Source organism: Aulonocara sp. 'chitande type north' Nkhata Bay, linkage group LG2, assembly GCF_057382095.1.
Source record: "Aulonocara sp. 'chitande type north' Nkhata Bay isolate Kocher_YH1m ecotype deep benthic linkage group LG2, A_spYH_male_GT1.1, whole genome shotgun sequence".
NCBI classification, from domain to species: Eukaryota; Metazoa; Chordata; class Actinopteri; order Cichliformes; family Cichlidae; genus Aulonocara; species Aulonocara sp. 'chitande type north' Nkhata Bay.
In genome coordinates this window covers 2,320,437-2,346,417 of record NC_141345.1, presented here as the reverse complement: position 1 = coordinate 2,346,417, position 25,981 = coordinate 2,320,437, and the positions used below count along the sequence as shown (strand labels likewise).

General features: G+C 39.9%; 1 protein-coding gene across 1 annotated transcript in view; it reads right to left on the bottom strand.

Moving 5' to 3' along the window:
* The window catches only part of tnmd (tenomodulin), a 69,382-nt gene extending 56,122 nt beyond the window's left edge, over positions 1-13,260 (bottom strand). The window contains exons 1-2 of the mRNA XM_086301296.1: positions 13,155-13,260; positions 5,824-5,958 (exon numbers count right to left, since the gene is read on the bottom strand). Of these exons, the coding sequence (XP_086157422.1) occupies positions 5,824-5,958; positions 13,155-13,202 (183 nt within the window). The 5' untranslated portion in view covers positions 13,203-13,260. The remainder of the gene's footprint in view (positions 1-5,823; positions 5,959-13,154) is intronic.
* Positions 13,261-25,981: the final 12,721 nt, after the last annotated feature.

Genomic DNA, 25,981 nt, shown 5'->3' with positions numbered 1-25,981 from the left:
TGGCATATTAGTTTTTTAAATCGAGCCTTATGGCTACATAAAATCTGGCATAAATATCTAATTATAATGAGCTTCATTACATTCCTGAAAGCTGAGCTGCCTGGTTTACTTTACTCATTTTCTGTGTCAACACTTGAAGTGTCACTTTTTTAATTACTGACAGAAATACAGCGGAGCACGCTGACATTTTTGAGATTAACTCATTTCTAAAAATATGATTCATCAGAGTATGTAATGACACAACGGCAACATCTCTGTCTGCAGTCTCAAATATATCGCGAAAGAAAAGATGAACAGTGTGTTTCCAGTCTGCAGCTTCTGCTTTAGCATTGTGTCTGTGAATGCACGTTGAGGCTAGAAGAGATGCAGACTTACCGGGAGAGTGAAAGTGGATGTGAAAGCTCAATCACATTCTAAATTGTACAACAGAGCAGAGAGTCTACTTGGCAGTCACACTAGTGAGACAGGGAGGAAGGGGAAACAGAGTGTGGAAAAAGAAGGCGTGCATTTATGTCTGTTAACTCACCGCGGCGCGCATGCAAAATGCTGCACATGAGCTGCTGAAGTATTGGCAAAATAAAGCGCTGACAATTAAGATGCTGATCTTTCCTACACAAATATTATTCAGGCGTCTAAAAATGAAATCACAAACACACTAAAATGCTCCCTGGCACAATGAATGACTCCCGGTGGGCTTTGCAATGCTGTCACGCTCTCTGTTGCAGTCACCATCCCAGAAGAAAGGAATGTGTAACAACTGCCATGAAGCCTTCCTACCTCAGGCACTCCAGTGGAAACAATTTAAAACAACTCTCTTTTGTTTTTCCTGGTCTGCCACCCTTCCCACCCTCCGCCTCTTACCCAAGTAGAAGGCATAATGCATCATCTTAGGAGGGAGCCCACTGCAGCCTAATTTAACAGCCAGGGAGAAACACCAGTGGACACTGGCCTGCTAATGAATGAATGAGCCTGACATGTAAAATCAGAAAAGATTACTGACTGAGAAGCAGCCCTCCCAAAAGGTCCTGCCAAACCAGCTGTTTAGATAAGCCCTGTTGCTTCCTCTGAATAATAATTCCTTCGCATCAGACTGAGTAAACAAACTCCTTACACTCCTGAGGAGAAGTTTGCATCGTCTTCTTTTATTCATTGAGAAAATATAAGAAAAAAAGCAGCAGCGAGACAGAAAGACAAAAACATATCATGATCAAATCTTGTGTGTCCTCCCCTGCTGCATGTTGACAGCTGGACACTGTGGGGTCTGCTGGGTGTATACAGCCTACGAACGATAAATAAACAAAGGGGGTGGGGGTTGGGGGCCAGCCTTGAAAAGCCATACACCTGTGACCAGTGGAAAAGCACCAGGCGCAGCAGTGTTCATTAAAGAAGCCGGTCCTGACAGTGAGGCCTTTAAGAGGCCATCAGGAGCGACAACTCAGCAGCTACCTTGGGACCAGAGAGGGAAAGGAATCAAGGTGAGCAATGCAATTTCAGCTTGAATAATGGACCACTTTCCTCTGGTTTGACATTCATGTATTTCTCAGGCAGTTTTGCCATACAGACCAATAGCACCTGCGAGCCATTCAAGGTTCCCCAGGAAAAACTGGTTTACAATGTCTACAGCCTCACAATTACTCTGGGTCTGCTGCTGGCTGCAAATAATCTTCCTGAAAGTGGTTCATGAATTAAAAATAGTACCAAATATATCACTTTTAATGACATGAAAATGTGGATTTTGTATACTATGTGCCACAGACTTTATGCACAGCATACATCACTGTCTAGGTTTAATCCCTTTTTTTTGTCAGAGGAACTGTTTATAAAAATAATTTAATTAAGGCAAATTATTCTCACTTTTCTGTTGGATTCACCGCCAGATTTCATTTTCACAGAGTTGCTGATGTAAACTGGTAATAACAGAGGATTAATTTACAAGGAGGCAAAATCCCCCAGTGAGACTTGTGGCCCAGAACAATAATGAGCACATAGTAAACAGAACTTTGCCGTAAGCCAAAAGAGAATGCAGAGGCACCTAATCTACACACCGAAACACACAATGCACGCTGACACGCAAACAATCGCATGTAGACAAGCGCAACCACGCCCTCTCTCCCTCTCTCTCCCTCTCTATCGCAAACACAAGCTCACACAGGCAGAGAAAATGATAGCAGGGTATCTTCCCCAGGCCTCTGTAATAACATATGTTTGCAGGTAATTAAAAGAAGCTCTCCAGTGGTTATCATGTCATACTGAAAAACAATGCACCGAGCAAATTACCTTTATGCGGTTATTTATACCACATAAAGGTCACAATCCTTTGGTGAACTGTGACAACATAAGCGTTCATGGCTGAAGCTGTGCTGTGGTTTTGACTTCTAATTGCAATGCTAAGGTCAGCGATCTATGTAATATGCGGTGTGTAATAAGTATGCGTGTTTTAGTAGCTTTTTGGATTTGTTTTTTTAATAAAGGTACATAGTTTGCACTACCGACTGAGCACATACAGTGAGGGAGTTACATTGCTAAAATACTGCGTAATGAGGGAGTTACGTTACCCAGTATTATAGCAATAAGATCTGAGCACGCATTCAGCTTCCTTTGGTGGTTAAATGCAAAGCTGTTGCTGTGACCAACAAAGAGTAGCGCATCCACTGTAGGTTATTAAAAAGTAAAAACATGTTTTTAATCATGTGCTCCGCCGTATTTTTCATTCGAGTATAATTTTAACTGTCGCCAAGACGCTATTCGAGCATCTACTTTGCACCTCTCATATTCAGGATCTGTTAAAACAGCTGGAGGAAACAGTGAGAACTGGTTTCAAACTGTGAAGAGACCACATCAGGAATGTTCTCAACCAACTCGTTTTCTGCTTGTGAATCTTTTGCTTTACACTTTTAAAGTGTTATCTTTTTTTAATGAGTTCCTCATAAATGTGTTTTGTACTCACTTTAAAACTGAGTAATTATTAAACTTCTGTTTTCTGGTGACACTGTGCAATCAGACTTTTTATTTAATCCCCCCCATACTGGGTAATTACATTAATTGAATATTTGACACAACAGCTGATGATAACTTAACACACTATGAAGCTATTAGGACAAATTTGTGGTCAAACAGTTGCATATGCTTGTCTTTTTGTTGACATGGAAGTCGTTTACTCTTGCTGTTTTGCACCCGAAATACATATCTGGCTCTAGTTTCCTAAAAAATAATTTGATCTGGCTTTATTTATCTTTTGATATTTGGCCCATAGTGAAAAATAAGACATGTCACTTACTAATATTTACGGAAAAAATTATCTAATATTTCGTATATTGGTATCTTTGTTGGCAGATAAAGAACTCCAAAACATTTTAAGACATTCCTAATGAAAACATTGATTAGTGGAAAATGAGCCCGTAAGAAGGAATCTTATATCTCTGTGGAGGACTTTGGGATTTGATTCACCTACTATTGACAGTTGAGGCCGCCAAATTAAATACAGATGTTTTTGCTATGCTCTAAAGCGTTATTTATTCGCTTTGTGTGTGTTGTCAAAGTTTGGTGCTATGGGCTGCTGTCTCCAGCAGACATCCTGAGAACCCATAGCAGTTGTGAGCAGTTGCGAACCAGAACGAATCAAAAGAAGGATGCAGGTAGCTTACATTACAGCACAGCTGAGAGGGACACCATCACTGTTTACAACCTGTCTTCCTGTCTTGAATGTCAGCCTCTTATTGTGGGTAGATGCATTCTTCTGCCTAGAGCAGGTGTAGTACAGACGATACAGAAGTAAATAGACCCTACATGATAATGCTCACCTCACTGTTGAGTTTAAACAAGATTCAAATGCATGTTCTAGTTACTTGAGCACCGAAAGGCAAGTGGCATTCAGCATTCCTGAGGTGTGTGATATCACTACATTTAATATTTCCAAAAATGTGGAACTCACAACAAAATAATCAAGGTGTATAAAAACAAAATTGGGCCTGAGGTAAAACACGAATATTTGATATGAGGCGAATTTTGTGCATGTGCAGACTCTGTAGCCAATCTTGATTTGAACTCATATGCATGCAGCTGGGGAACCAGAGTTACATGTACAAGCATGTGCAGCATTTGTCTATATCAAAACCTATGTATTTCAAATGGGCACTCTCATATAAACCTTATGCTTAAGCTGAATTTGAGCTATCCCCAGAATGCTGATCTTATTGTGCCCCATATAAGACAACCTCCCCACCCTCCCACACACAACTATTTCCTAAAATAGATTAGGATCCCTCCCCTCGGCTTCTAATGCTGTGCTCTGCTGCCCAGGGTCTATACACATAGCTGCCAGACGCTGCTCAGGATTAGCTAGTGAGTCAAAAAGCATCCTGCTGCATATGATCTCACACCCTTTCACGAACCGAGGCATTGGCTGCTACGAGGATGCAGGAGAATTAATCAATCCATCCATCAATCCACTGTTTCAATCAATTTCTTTATTTCCAGCGCAGTGTTTGTAGTTTTGTTTTTATGAACACATAACTGAGTTGTACTGTGACTGAGGGAGCTTCCTTCCTATCTGACAGACAGGCGACTCTCTTTTGAAGTAACTGTGTCTCACTCCCTGATGCGGAGGCCAGACAATGAGCCTCCCCCCAGACCCTATTAAAGCAAAACCCAGGGTCCGCAGGTTTGATATTCATCGCCTGGGCAACCTCTACCATCAACACATTTTGTGCCACGTGAGAATGATCACAGCTTATTAAAGTGGAAATAATGACTGCTCTACCTCCGGCATGAAATATTTAACAAGGACAAAGGAGATGGCTCAAAGGTGATTCATATCTATGTTGAAAGGAGAGAACGTGGACAACACCGTCTTTACAGGAAGTGCAGCTGAACATTGCTTAACCTGAGCTTAGAAGGGACTGTCTGCAATTGAAATTTGTACCTCAATGGAAGCAGACATAGAAGAACAGTGGCAAAGGATGTTGTGAATTAATGTTTATTAGCTATCAACAAAGATGTTGGTATAACAGCAGCAGACTATACATCCCTCTCTTCATTTCATGCCATTTAGAGTTCACACAAAGCAGCCTTATGATTTCAGGTCTGAAATATGTACTAATTTTTAACCATCATTTCATTTAAATCATTCTGTCTCGTTACCAGCTGAGCTCAGAATGTATAGAACATCCAATTTCTAGATGTGAAATTATTGATGTACTGTACTTTTCCTTCTAGCCCGAGTAAATTAGCTTTTTTGGCCCCTTGGGAAAATCAGGGGAAAAGAGGAGAGTAAAAATATTCTCCATCAAGTGTGATTGAATTGGATTTTACAAGATGAATTGCCAGGACAAGAGTTTATCCCAATTACATTGCCAAGAGGCTTCAGTCCTGCTGCAGCCACTCTGGTCAACAGCAATTAGGGTCAGCTTTGAGTTATCACGGTTTGTTATTGTGAGACCATATTTACAGTGTGAGCAGAAAGCAGATAAATGCAACAGGGCAACATTTACAATAGTAAAAAGTGGTTTGTGGTTTGGGCCAAGAATTCATAAAATTACAGATCTGACAGCCAAAACACGAGCAGAGCGAAACACAGCTGTCTTTTCCATAGCCCACACATCTTTTAATCTACAAGAATACAATACAGACTGCAGAGACTGCCTCGAGCTCTTTTGTGTGGCCATCCATTTTCCTTTCTCACATAGTTTTTTTTTTCTTTGATGTAACCTGATGTGGAAACTCAGGGCGGCTTTCATCTGTCTCTCATGAAGAATCCACTTACCACAGATGGTGGCAATAAGGCTAATGACTGGCATATATCACGGAGATGATATTTAGTCTTACCTTCCCCAGGCTGGGGCCCCACAGATATCTCAGGCTGAAAACACAGAGAGCCAAAACCAGGAAGACCAGAGCGAGAATCAGAGCAATTCGCTGGTAGGTTTGGTACTTCGCCTTCTTCCCTTTTCCAGCCTCAACCTGCAAAAGACCAACTTAAGATTATTAATGTGATGCATTTATAAATGCCCCAAATATTAGCAATATTAGTCACCTGCTGATGGTAACTGAACAATAACAAATCAATTTGGAATAAAAACAAAGGCCTAGGTATTGGTCTAAGCTCAAAGTAAATTGCATGGAGCACACAGACCTGTCTGCAAACACACACCACTATTCCTCAGCAAAATGTAGTGAAGCTGTGGGTGGGCCTTCAGCCTAAAAGTTGTGTCTACTGAAACATGGCTGCAGCGGTGAAGCCCATCATCTTGGTTGAAGACGAGCATTCTCCATTTTTGGTTTGAGTCACACGGTTTCAAGTTTCACTACAGACTCGAGAGTAAATGGTGAGTGTTTGCAGACATTTCAGTGTCTTCCATGCAAACCTGTTTGGGATGGAGTTCACAGGGTGACAGCTAGCAACCTTGAGCAACACATATTTTTCATATATATATATATATATATATATATATATATATATATATATATATATATTCCATATTTTTGTATTGCCTGTATTATGCAACAAACAACAACCAAATGAATGTGAGTGTTGAATACTTATTTTGTTATCAAATGCCATAAATGCTCTTGCAAGTAAGAGAGTAACAAGGAGGTTTTACATAACGTGGGCAGCAGCTGTAATAAGATCAAACATCAACTTCAGCAACATTTGCTGACAGATTGTTTTTTCTGGGTCTTTCTTTAGCTACATAAATAAATATATATATATATCTTTTTAAAGCAAACCAGCTGATGAAATGCACCTTGGCGTAACAGAAATCAAAGCGACACAGACTGAGCGGTTTAACTGGAGGACAAATACATAGCAAGCTCTCCCAGGGAACAACACTGCACCCGCTATGCCACCAGACATCGCTGGCCAGAGATCAAAGATGGATGAAGCCATGCCACCCGATGTAGCTGTACAGAGGTCACAGGCAGATGAATCTTTGCAGAAGTCACAGTTGGGTGTTATACCAAAGGGCAACACCAGTGAACAGCAGGAATACAGTTTATGTAGCCACAGGTGGGTTGGAATTAATCACTTGTTAGAGAGAAGGATACTGAAGGAAAAGTTCAACCAGAAGTAGATAAAGAGTATTTCTTGACAGCTGACAAGATCAAGTTTGCACTTCTCTGCATACCACAGATGGCCCAAAAATACACCTCTATAGATGCTCCTCTGTGAACCTTATGCTGGATTATGCTTGAAACAAAGAGTGTGTCCAGCACTTTCAGAGATGCTACAGCTGTGAAACTCTGGTGCAGTTGCTACACAGACATCAAATCATTTTGTGGATGCTTTTGGCAATCATGTAGTAGTTATTGTGGACTGTCTTGAAATTTACATTTAGAAAGCATCAGATCTGAAAGCTAGAGCAGAGATTTTTTTCCACTACAAGCACACATACATCCTAATGTTTCTTATTGGCATTACACTACAAGGAGACATCACATCCTAACGCTGTGGAAGTCATATCACTGGCAAGCATGTGACTAAGAACAGTGGCCTTCTTCATAAACTATTACCTGGAGATTTTATTGGCAGATTATGAATTTGACATGAGCGAGAGCGTAGAAGTAATGTGCGCAGAGGGTGACTCGATGCATATGCAGGAAATACAAGCGTGGCCTTACAAGTCAGTATGGTGTTCTTTGATTTTCCTTGAAGGGATTATCTTTGTGCTGTGCAACAGCTAATATATATTCCAGTGTTGTTATGAAATTAAAAACCATAACATAAAATATGAATGAATGTGACCTGCATATGCTGCATTAACAACATTATGCAACATTTGTGTTTCTATATTAAAGGAATGGGAAAATATATTCATGGAGCTATTATTGTCTTATGAAATACAGAAAATGCAAATATGTGACTGGTTTATGGCAACAATGTAGTACAAGTTTGGGATCCCATTAGCAGGTTTGTTGACTTACTTCACTGAAAGCAAAGACAAATTTTTCAGCGCTGTCATGGCCGTGTTTTGTGTTTCTGCCTGCCAATCATTTGTATGAAAAAAGGTAATAAATGGTTAAATCATCATTAAATTATAACTGGCTGTTATTGGACATATTCTAAGAAATTCTACCCCTTAGAAACTGTCAGACACATTACTACAATTTCCATGACAAAAGATAAAAGAAAAGAAAAAGACAAAAAACAAAAACAAAAAACCAGGTGGTCCAATATGGGGTAACCCGTTTTTCTCCTTGAGTTTTAAGGGAAGTGTGGTGATTTTTCAGCTGAGAAGAGTTTGTTGGTGAGTTTCGCTTTAGTTAAAAGAATAAAGATATTGTTAAAAATCAAATTTCTTCTACGTATGGATGAATGCAACCAAAAGCTGTAAAACCATCACTAGGTTGAAGAACTGAGGCTACATATAGTACCTTCATATAAAGAATCTTTTTATAGTTGTTGATATAGTACATATACAACAGGTTTAATTAAAGTTACAAAGCAACCTACATGGAAAGGTTAATAATGCCACTTCAATTCAAATAAAAGAAGTGGCAAATAATTTAAAAAAGGTCAAAAGAAGTATAAAAGACACAAACTATGCAAAAGTTCATCAGTCTGAATGTGGCTTAGAACCATTTGTTGAGGAGGCATAACTGGGTCCTATGAACAGGTGATGGAACCTCTCAATTGCACACTGCAGTTGTAACTTGGTTAAAGGCTTAGACTGTGGTGTTGTGGAGACTGTAGAAAAACCTTGGTGAAAATGCTTTTCCTTCTGACAGAGCTGCTGTCAAAGTCCACGTCTGGTAAGACACAAACCACAACACATTCAGTCGGCATCCAAACTACAAAGTTACAACAGTTTGACCAAGTTTGTGTTTGGGCACAGCTGTAGTACTTCTGCATCCAGTTTAAGTCGCTGTTATCTGCACGGGCCTGCAGAATGCAGTTGTTACAGCACTAAATAAAACAGCCTTTCTCAAACAATGCCTGAAATACCATGAATTTCTTTGAATGAAGCTTTTAGTCTAACATAGGTCTGTCTTTCTATGTAATGGTAATGTGACGGCAATTGCTGTTTTAACAGGGGCCCACACCCTCCTCACAGTTAACAATAGCAGTTCTGGAAACAGTGGTGGACAAATATAATTGGGTATTTGAAGATGCTATTATTCCAGCTCTTGATTTCCACCAAACAGGGCATGAATACCTGTCTCTGAGCTTTCACCACACCTGCCTCTGTCTCTGTTACTGTCACAAAGGTGCAGTAGGGACATTGGCTTAAATGAAAAACAGCCTGGTTGTGAGTGAGCAAAATCTGAAGTATGGTGACAGGTCAGAAAGTGTGGGCTTGTGCCCACACGGACTTGTGCGGCCAGCACATATCCCTGACATTCAATTCTCTACACAGATGCACTTACCATGTGCCTTTTTTTTTTTTTTAGCTGTACCTGAGGACGAGTCTGTCTTGTAGTCCACCTCAGTGTAGACCTTGTCCACATCAGTGGGCATCATCCAGTAGGCTGGAAGGTCAGTGACTGTTTTGGTCTCCTGGATCCAGCTTTTAAACAAAAGAGCCCCGGCCTGTGGCCGGCCAAGCATGTACAGCACTACACTTGGCCACTCAAACCGGTTTGAGCAGAGCTTCACTGAAGCATTGATAATACAAAGCATAAGCCACAAATAATATAAATAATACAAAAAAAGAAGAATAATGAAAAAGGCTGAAAATAACCTCCTCTTTTACTTGATATTAATACAGACTCTAGTCAAAAACAGTATAAAAACAATAACATGTCTTTTCTGGAGAACACACAGACTGAAATGTGCCCTAGCTGAGCTCAGTCTCTAATGATCGGGGGTTAAAAAGGGAATGCTGTTCCTGCACCTTCAGTTAATCCGTAATTGAATCTGACAGACAGATTGTATACATAGTACAGCAGAGTAAGTTAATTTTTTGTCTGCTGCTCAGTTACTAACTTATGACTTGCTCATTAATAAACGAATGCCATTCAGTGGTGACTCACCCACTTTCAGGAAATCCTTTTTTCTTCTTATCCCTGCCATGCCTTCATGGTGCAGATGGCAATAAAGTTGTGGCTACTGTGCTTCAGCATCGAACTAGTTGCTAAATCGCAAACAGTTCAAATAATATCAGCTTGTAAGAAAAGAAGTTAATATGTAATAACTTCACTCTCAGAGGCAGGGAACACGTAAGAAAGAGATGACAGGAGAGCAAGATGAGTGTTTTTTTAACGATTAGCTCGTTTATTTCATGAACTGGACATTTGCATTTGCATAATTTTCTAGCTCATGCTAGATTTGTTTAATTAGTTAATAACAATTCATGTACCAGCTTATTATTCAACTTATAGCTCGCTGAATTAATTTGCCTAAATCCAGAAAGAGCAGGAAACCTCAGAGCAGCAGTACAGGTCAGCCTGTCTGTACAGAACACAAATCTACTGGAGCTCACAGCACAAATTACAATGTGAATGATTTCTAAGTGATTCTTTCTCCCACGCTGCACCACCACACACAATCTTAGGGTTTCTCCCCCCCGCCTCCCAAATCCCACTTTAACCCCTCGTAATGACTAAATGTGATAGAGTGTTTGCTTTAGTGTACAGATCAAAGAGATGTCTATGTGGTTGGTGTGGATTACCTACTATGCTTTTATAGTCACTGACTGAAAATCTGCAGCTACTTATCCCAACAGTTAGTAAATTGAAGGTGGGCCTCGGGAGAGTTGTAATTTATGCAGTGCTCAGGAAACAAGCACAGGTGGAAAACACATCTGAAAATTTTAGTTGCAGCAGCTTGTTGAGATCAACAGATCACTCTTTGTGTTTTGTAAAGGTTGGCCTTGCTCATTTTCACTTAACTTTAACCTGCTATTATAGGTGTACATAACATAAGCTGAAGCTCTGCAATTGGATATTTCTTGCAAAAGGCTGTTTGGGACTCGAGTTGATTTCTCCTGCTAATATTTTTATGTACACAGTTTGCACATTAAACCTTTTTTTTTGTCAAAGAACTAGCTATTTTCTGAAGCAGTTTGTCTGCTTTAATGCCTGAACTTGCTACTTCCACTATCATTTCTTTGTCTCAGTTTCCTATTTACAAGTACAGCATTTAACCCAAACAGCTGCCATTTCATCTGGCTACTCCGAAAAATGTATCCACCTCTCAGGATTCTGATGACAAAAACATATAGCCATCCCTGTGCCAGGCGCAGGGAAGAACAGATTGCTACACATGTCACAGAAAGGTTACAATTATTAAACTTTTCTTCAAATTAAAACTCTGCCTGCAGTAGTCAATTCCCCAAGCTTAAGGCCACAAATTAATAAAGACAGGCTTTTGTTCCACCAGAGCTCAGGCAGGGAGAAAATGAAAGCTACTCATTCACACTGGAGCCCTTTTGAAGGTCTCAGAGGACAACAGAAAAGCAGATATGTCCAAAAAAAAAAGAACCAACTTCAGTTTGCAAAATTAATCCTGCTTATCTTGTCTTTTAAATGATGATAAAGCAGCTTTCTTTTTCTATTGTGGCTGTGGTTGTTATAGCATTTAACCCTGGCAGATTAGGTAGCATTTTAACATACAAGGGTTCTGTATAATATGCAGGAATTATTTAAAAATAACAGTGGTATGGCTTTTTTTTAACCTTTGACTGGTATGCTGATAAAAGATTAGCCACAATTCTTCCAAATAATGCATTTGTTCTGGTCTTATTTCCTTATTTTAAATTGCAGGATACATGTGGCATGACTAACGGGAAGACGAATTGAATTTCTGGTAGCTAAATGCATTAGCAGCTTAACTTTAGGAAAGACACAGAAATCATTATTCAAGATAACTTATAAACCTAAACTATACTTTTGCTATTATTGAATAGCCACTGTTTTTATTTGACATATTAGAAACAGTAGCCACAAAAATGTGAGGTGCAAGTGTTGCACATTCCTAGGGCATGATGAAAAGCAGAGTGCTACTATCAGGGAGCCAGAAATTCCTTGCAATATAAATTTCTCAGAAAGAAAAAAAAACAAAAAACGGTGGCTGAAATCGTCTGGTCTCCTGTGGCAGGTTGCATAAGCAGTGGAAACTTAACAAGAGGACAAACCTCTCTGCCTGTGCTTTGAATATCGAATACTCAGTGGAAGAATGTAGGATTGAATAGACAGACAGACAGACAGAAATAAAGGCACGGATGGAGACAGAGTAAGCAGTCTGAGCGCACAGCACCCGCCAACTAGTGTTTAAAGGTTTAGGAGTTCAGAATCAGCCAGGCAATTCCTCTTGAGCTTTGTGAGGAAGAGTGCCTGGAGCCCCCTGCTGTTATCATGCAAAGAGTGAGCACTTTCATGAGAAAAACCCCACAACAACAACAGAAAAGGTAGCTCACGTAAGCAACAAGCAGAGGCAGGGGTTTATCACACTGGGCCACACTCATATGAGCATTTTAATTCCTGCTAAAGCAATTCTGTAATACAAGTCAGACGCCACAGGTGATTTCTTTTAATCATAACTATTCACGTACTGTGTATTCATCATGAATATCTGCAGAACAAAATGTCATCATTTCTTTGATGCACGGTAAAAGAGTTTACTTTTGTCATACATATAGAAAAAAATATAATATTACACCGCTATGAATGTATTTACCCCTGTGCTCATTTTCTGTTGCAAGTTCTCTCCAACAAATTAAGTGTGTGAGAAAAAAGTAGCAGAAAAAAAGATCTCAGAGCTGAAAATCCTGCCTGTCTTGGTCCTTTATAATAAAGTCTGAAATAAAGACATTTCTTGGTGTATATTTGTATGCTCCTTTCATTTGAGAGGCAAAGATATTATAGATATAAAGCAAATAAAATGGTCCAGATGAGACTACATATGAGAGTGGAAATAAAAGAAGAAAGCCAAGGTGAAAAGCCAATCCAAAAAGATTTAGATGAAAAATTTAATATTCAGGGCAAAACTCTCATCACTCAGCAAGAGATCAAGCCACACTTCTTGAATAAAAAAAAGAAAAAAGGTAACTTAAATCTGAAATACTGAATGATTATATTACTTTTTTGAAGTCACTAATAAAACTTTTCTTTGGACTTTAGAGAGCTCAAATTCTACATGGGTTAAAAAAAAAATCAATAATTATTAAACATAATCAGTTAATTGCTATAAACCAATAACAAGAAGAAATCTGACTCACATCTTTCCACAGAAGCTGTTGACTGCTGGATTGACTGCTACCCTCCATGATGCAAAGCCACAGGATGAATCTTTCCGATCCTCTTAGCTGGGGAAAACACTAAGGCTCTGTAAGGCAAAGAGTCTCAGCTTCATTCCATTGCTATAATTTGGGAGGGTGCCGAAGGGGAGGGAAGTTTCAGATGGAGTGGAATTACTAAAACATTTGTGATACCCATTAAAAGCAAGGCAGATGTCTCTCCTCCCTACCTTTTTCATTTCAAAGGTGAAGAACTACAAAAGATTTCAAGCTGAAACACAAACCCTCTGTTAAATAAATTACATACTACACTGGGATGAAAAATACTGTGATGTTTCACTCAAATCATTCTTAGTTGGAGGACATAGAGTTTGTAGGCGATAAATGTATGTGTGTAGGTAGGTACATTGTTGGTACAATTTATATTTTTTTCTGTATTATTGTCTGAAGGATCAAACAGAGTTCAAGTACCTTCTCTCTGCTTTTTTCCCGTCATGGGTCTGAAACAAAAAACAGGTTTAGCAAACAAGAGCTGAGCTGACTGAATAGCAGCATAACGAAAGAATCAGCCCTATAAAATGAAAATAATTTGCACTTGTGCACATACAGAAAGAAAGTGGGAAGGAAGCAAAGGCATAGGTCGGTTCGAGGCATGTTTTAAGACATGCTGCACTGCATTACTTCTGTTCCTCCATCCGAGAAATCGTCACAGTCTATAAAAATGCAAATATTGTTCATTTCAAAATCTCTTACTTCACTGAAAACTTTGCTCATAAATAATTTTTTACAAACTTTCCAGCTAGTGACATAACAAACTAAGCACCTTTAAAAATGCCACATTATTGAATAACTGAAGCTACTCAAATATGGACGACCTAGAACTTTATACAGCTCTTGGCGTGCTTAATAATCGTGTATGTACCCATTTATTTCTCTCAGCCGTTTGGCTCACCATAGCATTTGTTTTTGAAAGTGTCACTGCGACTGTGTGCGATTGCTCCTGCAGGTTCTTTGGCTTTCTGGTTAGTGCTGTGGTGGAAAAGCTCACAATACTTAATTTGAGTCAAAAGTTCACACTGGTTTTTAGTTTCCTGTCTGTAATTCATGGTTTGTTTCGAGCTTAAGTGCATATACAATACCCAGCTTTTATCTTTAAAATTACCATTAGTTGCGTTCTTACTTCAAATAAACACAAAGAAAGAACAAAACACCATCCCAACCAGTGTATTCTGCAAACTCATTCAGTGGCAGTTTGGAATTTGTCATTACAAAACTGTTTGGGAAAGACTGTGGTTAATAACATTAATAAAAATAGTTAATTTCGGGTCTATGAGAGGACAGAAATAACCTTAAGTTGTGCAACATCACATTCAGTTCTGTTTCTACAGAACAACACTCACAAATCGTTTACTTGTCTAGTTTGGATGTAAGTTCGGTTGACTAGACTTGACTTTTTTTCCATTTTTTATGGTCTAAAAATGAAACCAAAAGCTTTTTGCTTTGTTATTACCCATTATTGCTTCAGTCTTGGAACTCAAACATGCAATTTTAGGTGTCTTGGGTGTAAGCACCATTATTTGATGACACTGAAAGTCTGTTGGAAACAAAACAGTTTCAACTCCTAAATAAACATAGAGAAGCATTACAGGAATGTGTGTTTATTTATGTCCAGTAGTGACACTTTTTATCAGGAATTTTATTAGTGACACCTATTCAATTGCTCCTTTTGGAAATATCATAACCAGCTGGTGGTAATTCAATGCATTTAGCCTTGTAGATGGTTGAATTTAAGAGTTACCTAAGCTCTTAATGCACATTGGTTTTGAATATTTGATTAAACTGACCTAATGATACTGCAAGAGGATATTAATGGTTTGATTTTTTTCTGTAATTGCTGCATTGCTGTAAGAGTAGACCTTAGAGATGAACCACAAACGGTGTGGAAAAAAATGCTCCAGAGTTGTGGCTGCAAAAAAACAAACCAACTCAAATAAACAACAACAACAACAAATCCACATGGAAAGCTGTGAACACATAGAAACAGAATAATCTGCTGCGTGCCTTCTGTTACACAGCAAACATAATTTGTATAATTTTATTACATTTGTAACATCTGATGACTCATTTCCCATTTGGAAACACTAACTTTAGACTGTTCTTCCTGCTCCTCCCGTAGGCCCCTAGAAACTGTGATTATGTTTGATTTGCTTTCATACACAGACACAAACTGTCCTTTTTCTTTCTGTGACAGTCGGGATAACTTTAAAAATGATTTAATCCAAGTGGCAGTACGCAGTTGATTACAGGACAGCATATTCTTTCAAAACCCCACTGATGGGACTCATCACTGAGGATGCTAGAACGCGTTACTCGTTACTGGGATTTAGATAGGCTCGTTATTCGTTACTTCGTGTGGTGGCATCGCGGAGCTTCCACAGATTCAGTAACATTAGTAAGTGGTGGAGGCCAGCAGGTGGATGAGGGAAAGAGGCAGGAGAAGCAGAGACCTGAGGCGGCCGCCGGTCCGAGTGTCAGGTGAACTGAACTTCAGGTAAGAAGTTATGACCTGCAGTCTCTCTGGGTCAGATATAAACCAAGTTTGGGTGGAGTTTATTTTTGTTATTCTGACTTTTTCGTACTGGGTACTAGCTAGCATGACGGAGTTTCTATACAGCTGGGTGGGTGCTATGATGTTACTGATGTTGAACTTTATTTTGTTCATAAGGTTAATTATTAAAGTTGCCAACCGTCCCCTAAAAAACAGAATCGTCTCATATTCAGAGAAAATATTACGCGTTTCGTTTTGAGGTGAAAATGAACACAATTTGCCCCGTACTTCAGCTACAACAAAAAAGACACAAAGCTGGAGCTGCACAGCTGCCTCTTCTTCTCTCATTCTCCCCCTCCCTCTCCCGTTTCTACTTCAATCATGAGACTGATCAGTGATCAGCTGATCGGCTTTTCTCTCTTGTTTGTTTATCGCCCACTTTGCGCCAGAAAGAAGAAACCAGTGGCGGTCGCGTTAAACAACAGCAGCACGTTTAAGCTTGATCAGCTGTTGTTAGAATTGATTTAATATTAATTTCTAGTATCAGCTGATGTTTGCTGGAGCCACAGCTGTAAAAGCTGCTGGTCATGATGTCGGTTTGGATATGTGGTGAGAGGGAAACATGAAGATGAAACCAGGAGATGTCCTTACTGAATCATCAGAGCTGAACAGGTGATGGAGAAACAGGTTTACCTTTTAGGTGACATGAATGAGTTGAAGTTATGAACTGTTTCTGAGAGACAAATAACCCCAGGATCCTTTTTTATGTAGCTGACAGCTGGTAACTGTGCAGGGGCGGGTCTAGCAAAGTGTTGCCAGGGGGCCAGGTAGGGTATTAACAGGGAAAGGGGGGCACAAAGAAATACTTTTCTTTCTTATTCTCATTTAAAATGTCTTGCTTTTAAAACATAATTATCTGAATCTTACAAAAAACGATTGATAGATTGATGCATCAGAACAGTGTACATCACTGTCACAACAGTGTTTATTTTCATTCAAAGGCTTTATGATTTTTCCTATAATGGCGGCCGCTCTCTAGTCAAAATGCCCGGGCTGATTTTTTGTCCCAGTCCAGCTCTGTAAGCAGCTCATCTGCAGTCTGGTGTTACCTACATCTTCCTATTCAGAAGGCAGAATTTCAGAGTTCTGAGTACAATCGAAAGCACCACGACTGCAGTTTTTGTGTTGGATGTAAAAAGCGCACGTGACGCTGTGACGTAGGCTAGAATCATGGCAACAGTCAACGACGGTCCAGGCGTGGGATTTCTCTCGTGGAAATATGCAGATTATTTTTTCCTTTCTATTGGTAGGTGGCACAGTGCACTTGTGGCAAGTAAGCAAGCTGGCAATCTTGTTGGGTATCCAGTTACGGAAGCAACACATTAACAAGAGAAGTCTGAGTAAAACCAAAGATACTTTCCCTAGTAACTAGTTACTTTGAAAGTAACGAGTAACTTTTTTTTTTTTTTTTTTTTTTTAAATGACATCAGAAACAGCAGTATGCGACATTACGTGATGGCAGAGCTTCAGTTCATCCTTTGTCATTTTTTTTTTTTTTTTTTTTTTTTTTTTTTTAATAAATAGGACAGGGGGAATGAATGAGAGAAAGAGGGGGAGAGAAAGAAAGAAAACCAAAGGGGAGAAGAGACGGTGAGAAGGGGGGGGAAGAGAGAGAGAAAAAAAAAGAACTCCTGGGTCACCTGTATGGAAAAAAAAAACAAACAAACAAAAAAAACAAACAGAGGAGACAGCAAACAACAAAGAGCAACATAATAATAGAGAAAACAAAGCACCATCACAATAAACTAGCTAGTCATAGATATCAATATTTACTAAGTAATAAACGATATTGTGCAGCACGCAAGATAGACAGCGCACAGTGTGCTTTGAGGCAGCAGCCAAGAAAGCTTTAGTCCGCGTCTGTGAATACCCATGTGTGCATACCTGTGTGGATCAGCATGCTTGCATTCCAAAGGTTTCTCCATGTAATGATCTGCTAGGGAGTGTGGGGGGGCCACAGCCCCGTCCTCCAGGGTGTGAAGCGGGTATGGAGGAGATCAAAACTCCAGACATCCAGAGGCCCCCAGAACACAAGAGACCAAGGAAGACCAACAGAGGGGCAGCCGCGCCACTGTTCCAGTAAGAGCTGAGGAGAGTCCCAGATGAGGGCTCGCCCAGCAGCCGCGGAGCAGAAGTCAGGGGGAGTTGCAGTGACGCGCCCGTGAGCTCCGCTGGCCCCCAGCTGCGCCTGAGTGACCGAGCCCCAGGCCGAGAGGCCGGGGGCACCCCACCTCCAAAGGGGCCCGAGCGAGCCCCAGGCCCCAGGCCCCGACAAGCGGCCGCCAAGGAGTGAGCCGGTGTGTACCCGGACGCCCACCCCCAGACACAAAGAACCACCAACACACCGACACCTGAGGGAGTCCGCCACCGGCAGGGGAAGTAGTGGTGGGTGGAGATAGGCCTCCAAACCTTGGAGGGCCTGAGGTGTCCCCAGAGAGGTGGCGTCTGATACCCAACCTGACATATAGACACAGACATACAGGCACACACAGACACAAACATCCATTCCCACCCTCATGCTCTCATATGCACTCACTCCACACTCAACCAACGTGGAGACAGACATAAAGAGACGCTGTACACACAATCACACTCCCCAAGCGTACTCTACAAACCGGGTCTAGGTACCCTTGCCCCTGGAGGGGGGAATTGCACCCAGACCCAGGTGGTGTTACCCTTTTCCCTGCGGTGGGGAGAGGCAGACCACCCCGACTCCGTAGCAGCAGGGAGGCCCCACACCCCAGACCGCAGTCGGATGGCCAACTCCTCCTACTAGCCCTCCCGCTCCAGCAGGCCGCAGAGAATGGGGGTGGGAGAAGACTCCAAACCTCCCTCCACCCGCTCATTGTAGTGTTGATGCATGTGTGTTCTAAGGTGCAATTAAAACCCAGGAGGGCATGGAGCTACCTGCCAAGGAGCAGCAGGTAAGCGCATAGTCCCTCCTGCTAGTAACGAGTAACTTGAAGTAACTGAGTTACTTTTGATAGAAGTAACTAGTAATGTAACTAAGTTACTAATTTAAAGTAACTTACCCAACACTGCCTATTAGTAACCAATCAGTTGCGATTTCTCACTTATTTCTTAGCAACTATTCAGCAGGTTGTGATATTTATAGTAACATTTTAACAAATTTCTCAGCTTTATTATCATTTCGCTGCCATTATGAAGTGATGTTTTCTCCCAGTTCTATGCCAGAAAATGTAAAATAAGCAACTAATTTTATATGAACTCATCCTGCAGGACTGAAGGATCAAAGCACACCCATGATTTGGGGATTTCTATGAACTGACTGTCTGTTTTCATGCCATCTGAGATGGCATACAAAGCAAAAGCTAAAAGGTGTGATAAAATATTTTGAAGTAATCCCGTTTTATTAAAAACACAATTTCACAACCTTAAAGCTCCACTTCACACTAGATTTACAGAAGTGAAAACCGTCGGCTCGGTCAATACCAGCTGAGGTGGAACATTCCGGGTAAAATTGGTCAACCTGCAAGCCTTTAGTGTGGCAGACAACATTTGAGCACATATTAAGTCTGTCAGATCTGATGGCTGTGGGACCTCGTCAGCTCTTTCCCATTGATAGAAATCTTCACAATTACTGTGACATTTTGCTTGGGCAAATCAAGTGGCAGGGCTTTCAGGAATAGTGTTGTGTCAGCAGCAGTGTTGAGCATCCTGGGACCCTCATTCCCCTGATAGCATTCAGCACCAGACGGAGGCTTTGACACCCACAGAATAGAATAAACAGCAATTTAGTTTGGAGTATACACCAGATACTCAAAGATTAGAGCAGAGGTTGATAGGAGCAGCCTTAGCAAACCGGTAAGACTTGCAAAATAAACATTTACTCTGTCCTCATGCTTCCATCCTGATAGCTTTGATAGAAATTTTATTTTGTATTTGTCACTTTTCCAAACACAGATTGAGCGCCGTAACCACCAGTAAGGCCCGTTACAAAACCAACAGGCCAAGCTGGATTCTGGGAGTTTTGTTTTATTCTGTGTGTGGCTTTTTTTTTCGTATAAATGGACTGTTTTGTGTCAGACAGCAATAGTTCTGCTCAAAAGAACTTGTACTTTAGGCAGACGCTTCCACTGGTACAGTTTTCTCTATTTTGCAGTGGCCATCTGGAAAAAAGATGTTCCTTGTTTGCTTAAAAAAAAACAAACAAAAAAAACTCTTAAGCCAGCTTCTAAACCCTTGTGGAGCTTCTGTCACTCAGAGAGAAAGCTGTGTTGGAGACCTACACATTTCCATCACACACATCCACATTCATTAGCAGCCTCTTCCCACATGAAGAGAGACTGTCACAGCTAAAGGAGAAAAAGATGCAAAAAGAATATGCTGAAGAGAGATTGAAATGTAGGGGGAAAATGAGCAGGGCTGAGATTTCCCTTTTCGTGTTCTCCATTTCTCTGTCTCACACAGGCAAAAACACCTCGACGGATTCAATTCTAGTTTCGAGTACAGAAACGAGGTCCATACAGGTCAATTGTGACACATAATCCTGTGTGATTTCATTATCTGCCTCCTGCCTCGATGCAGCTATACCACCTCAGAGGAAGGAGAGGTGGGGCAGACCGGGTTCATCGTGGAGAGGCAGTCACGGCTTCTGACTTGGTCTAGATGAAAAATCTGAGCGCTTCCAGTCGTCCGTCATCTTTCAGGATTCTCCTCATGCTTCAGTGACTTTGGGAAGGAAGTGCACCTCTGCGCAGGAAGTTTCACAGCACTCTGTTTCCCAGGAGTCACTTGGCTCTTCAGTAGACTGTAGAAAACGCCTGACACATTGTGCTGATATGATGCTGCAAAATCTTAAGAGAAAAATGCTCGGTGAGGTCCAGAAAAGAAGCGACACTCACGCATGAAATCCCGATGCTGTTTTTAATGCATAAGCATCAAAATATGTGTCAGTATTTAATGCTATTTACCTTGTACTTAAAAAAAGCATTATTTACTAAAATCTGAAAATATACTGTCCAATATATTTATATTCAGTCAATACAGAAATTTAAAAAGTAGTATAAATGATGCATCCATAGCAATGCATAAAAAAACAAACATCTATTAAAATATTCTTTTCCAAACAGAGTCTTTCATCCTAAATTCATCAGTATGCAAAAAGTTGAAACTCGCCTTGTCAATACAAAGGAGCAAGGTCTGTATTTGTTTTCCAACACAGCTTTTCAAGTGAGACCAACCAGCCCATTCTCATTCCAGAGAAAAATGCACAAGGTGTCCTTTGCTTTTGGAGTTGTTGTTGTGATGCAGTGGGTCAAGGCAATGTTCTCACTTCCAGCCAGCGTGTATGCTTGTTCAGGACCACATCACTTGGGCATAGCTTAACCCAAACCATGATCTTTTCCTAAACCCAAGGAGTAGTATTTAGTCCTTGAACAAAAAAAAGAAGCAGAAAGTGGATAAAAACTGAACTAATCGAGGAAAGTGCAACAACAAACCAAACTCTGTGACTTAACAGGTAATCAACCTTGAAAGGGTGGGGGTAAAGGTCGGGGGTGAGGGGGCATTTGGAGCGTTTAGTATCACAATGACTCAATTAGTGAAAACTATGTAAGCCACAAAACTTTAATTACTTACACTGACCTGCAAATCAGCTCCTAATTTATCTGAACACATTTCAGACTCCATCAGCCGCTTAGCACCTGCATCGCCAGTATTCTGAGTTACACCATTACATCACTGCAGGCGACTGTGTCCAGATGAAGTGCAGTGGTAACTGAGCTAAGATTAGCCAAATCACCATCTTGAGCTTGGTTGTTACTGCCATGACTTATTGTCAATATGGGTGCAACTTTTTTTATGTCCATATTAATGGACTCGACCTGGCTTTTAAATAACTGATTAGCTAACCACATATTGGAGAGTGTAGCTGTTTTGGTTTGCTAGTTGCCTTATTTTGCATAGTAGGATTAACCCTTTCATATATTTCTTTATATAACAGAATTGTTTAAATGACTTGTACATTTGAGGAAACATTTTTTTCAGTCTGTCACGACACTAAAGCCAAAAAGTAAAGGAGACCTTGGCACGGGGATGGCAATTTAGTGGGCCATACTCTATGCTTTATCATGATGGTTTTCCTTGGGACAACAGCAATTGTGCTCTGTCTCATAATACCTAACTATAAGGTTGCAGAGTGCTTCCATCTGTCCATCTGCAAATACACACTCATATTCATGGATAATTCTAACCAAGAGTTAAACAAGGATTTATGTCGGGTGGGTCCATAATTTCAGGGTCGCCATGAGTATACGTGTGCGCACAGCAGCAACATTTGAATCCAAAGAATTGTATATAAAGAGAATTTGATACATATAATAATCTGCTATGACAACCTTCAGCTCTGAATGTGGCAGTATGCTAAACAACAAGCCGATGATAATATACCCTTGCCCAGTCTGCAGTGTATCAAAATCAAATATAGCAGAATCTGATGGTAGTTTTTTTTTAGTGAGTTTTTAACACCTCAAGTAACACCTGGTTACCCAATTTAAGGTACAGCTTACTGTACCCACTGAAAAAGGAGGCCCTTTACCTTTATATCTATTTTAAAGACAAGATGGGACATTTGTACCTATCCAAGCCTGAGTCCAGTCGGGAGTATGAGAGTGGGCAGCACAAACATCAACATTACACTATGATGTCTCTGAGATCTTGAATAGCAATAAATAGCACCAGAACTCCATTTGGTTAAACTGTCAAGATAAAGAACTCAGTGATATAATGTAACTTAGATCTTCCGGTTTTTTAACTCCTTGGCAGGGCCCCTGCTGACTCAGCCCCTCTTTTAAGCTTTAGCCAAGCTGAAACTCCAGCTTCAAAGTGATTTTTGTTGAGGAGAGTCCTTTGTGGAGTAAACAAAATCCCAAGTTGGTCCCTGGCTGTTGTCAGTCCAAAAAAAAGTGATATCCACGGTTCTCTTAAACAACATAAAATAAAGCTTCCTTTGCATCCAAAAATATGGAAAATATAATGGTATCTTTAACACATTCGAAAAACCTCTAGGTGTATTTACTTACATAATTGTATTCCTCATCCAATTTATAATGCGATTAAATATTAATACAAATCAGAGTTTGAAGAGAGGCAGATCTGGCAAAATTATCTAGACAGCAATATTGTGAAACTGTTCTTCTTGCTATGCAACTTTTTTCAATCACCCATAAATGGAACAGAAGCAGAGAAAGAAAAATATTCTGCTTCTAAGGATGTATTGAAAATGGTATTTCGACAGATAAAGCATTCAGAGTGAAAGGTAAAAATAGGTTCAGGTATTTTTCACTGCGATGATCTTGACTCATCTTGGCTGAGCTTTGTTTAGTTAGTGGCAGAGCTCTCCGGGGGAACATTGAGTTGCGTAGTCAAAGTGGAACTCTCCTGAATGAGCTTTGAGCATCAAGCCCCCAATATCCCAGCATGTGTGCCGCAGAGTCAGACAATAGAGCCAAACACAAGTCATAGCCAAATTGTAATTACCTCTGCACCCTGCAGAAGCAGACCAATTGACTCCTCTAGATGAATGACAACAGGTAAAGGGCAGTGATTAGCGGCAGGCCTCAGAAGCTTTGTTTGGTGCAGAGGGATAGGAAATTCTCTACATAGGGCAGAAGATATGCTTCAATTATTACGCTCTCTTATTATTCTGTGGGCTCTTTGTGTTCACAATTCTGCCTAGTACTAGAAATTTTGCTGCTTAAATTTGGCCAGTATTTCACAGACTGTGTAGTACAACCAGTAGTACCACAGTTTAGCTAATCATTGCTGGTTACCTAGTGACAGTATACTGAGAATACATAACTAAACCGAATTCGTTTCCATCATGTGTCAATAATATTTTAAGCAGTTAAAATTAACAATTAATTAGACTGCAATGAATATTTGTTTATATAAAATGGGAAAAGAGATGTTAACTAACTAAAAACTGACATAACAAACAGGCTCTGTATGGAGTCCACTGTACAAACAATAATGGCAAAGCATAGAAAAATGCTTTTTAATGAAATAGTGAGGAGAACCAGTGCAGTTTTCTTTCAAAATATTTTTTTCCTTTAGTGATAAGCTTGCATAATGAGTAAGAAAATGTAATTGAGTAACCGAAGGAGCTATAAATATATGTAAATTGCATTCATTTGCTGTTCACATACAGCAAAATGATTAGCTTTGTCTAGTGCAATAATCTGAGCAACCTTGAATTGGATAAGCAAAAGAAAATGGATGGATGGAGCGTCATCAAAACAATGGTGGTAACCCAGGTTACCCAGGTTGTACAAGATCACTGTTTTGAGAAAACTCAACACAGTAACAGTATAGCACCAATAATAAACAGCAAATGCTCATGCTGTGCGTGCAGGGCAGAGTTAATGCTAACTGAATTAGCCAATGCTCATAATCAAAGTGAAAGTCATCATTCACTTGCTTTCATGTAACCACTGCAGTGATTAAATAGACACTGACAAAGCTGGTTGCACCACATCTGGTAGCACTCTCACACACTTTGAGGGTAGAAGTCAGTGAATTAGCTGCTAAATATACACATAGGCCTTAATGTATACAGACTGCCTCAACTCACTGTTTTAAGGAGATTTCCTACTTGAATAGCTTTGTAAACTGTTGCCATAGTACATTTTTCTACTGCGGAGAAAAGTTTGTCAGCCCTCAAGAAGCCTTAGTGGCATGGGGGCTGCTTTCAGCTGCTGGTTTCCTTTGTTCACTACATGTGTGATTAGAGGTTATGAAAGAAAATATATGGGCACCGCCCATCCAACATCAACACCGCACGACTTGAAACTCAGCGTTCCCACTCTTTGGATTCCCATTACCTTAGAGTGTAATTGGCTGAACTCTCATCAACATCCACACCCACACGCACAGCCTTTCATTTATTATAGAGGCACATTTCATATTTATACGTACATTTCACCAAACTGACAAGCTCAAAATTTGTATTATGAAATTAAACCGACTAATTTACCAAAGGTTAATAAACTTTGAGAGAGACAGAAGGCTAATTGCAAACACCTTGACTATAACAAATGTTTAGAAATTATTACACTGTGTCTCATGTTACAGACTAAACTAAATGGAATTTGAAAATATTTTATTTATGTTTCATTTAATAAATGATTTAATAAATCAGTAGCTAATTATTTTCATCTGATGTGTTACTGGAAACAAAGAAGTAATTGATCTAAATAGTTATAAATAAGAGCCTGTCTGATCAGTAGAGTTCAACTTTTCATTGCATAAGAGTTTTAGACCCCATTAAACTAAAACTTGTATTCCACTTCCCATCCTTTCCCTACTTAAAGCAGCGTGAGACCATTTTCTTGTCGGTCATTAAATATTAATAAAATTAATTACCATCAGTAGGGGTGTAATGATTCATTCTGTGCACGGCTCCATTACTTATGAATTATGCTGATTCAACTGCATCCATCTGGTAAAATAAAGAAACAGAATGAATCCCTTCAGCAACAATCAATATCAAATTATTTGAAGTCAACCATTCATGACTTTTTATAAAACTTGTTAAATATTTCTTATATATTGCAGCAGAGCCAGGGCGTCATTTGATCCATTTCTAATTTGCATGTGTGACGGCATGAGGGCAGTTTGCATGGCTGTTGCTTTCTTAAGAAATCTATATCTAAATAATGGGATTTCTTTTTGAACAAACACTTAAATGGTGGGAAATTTTGATGTATATGGATCTGATGATAAATCTACATACATATGCACATTGTTATTTACATTATTGATGAATGTCATTATTTAATGTTTAGTATAATTTGTCATTAACTATAATCTAATGCTTTCTTATTACAGGGTTTTTTCCTGTTCTGAGAGTGTACTGCTGTGGTTCATGTGGATTCACTTTCAACAGCATTTCTGGCCACAGTTACAAACACTATGCACTGGCGAGTCACTCAAACTTAATGGAAAAATCCAGATCTTTTTCTTAGCAGTGAGTATAGGGGAACAGCATTTTAAAAGTTAGTTATTCTATATAAATAGCAACTTTGCTGACATATAACTAAATATTATAACCGACTGTAAGCAAACAGAAAAAGAAAAAAAATCCCTAAAATTCAATACAGTCAGAAAGGCAAGAAGGCAACAGCTTCCTAAGGTATCAGCTTTAAAAGGCACATGCAGAAGAGCAACAACTTTTAGCCAT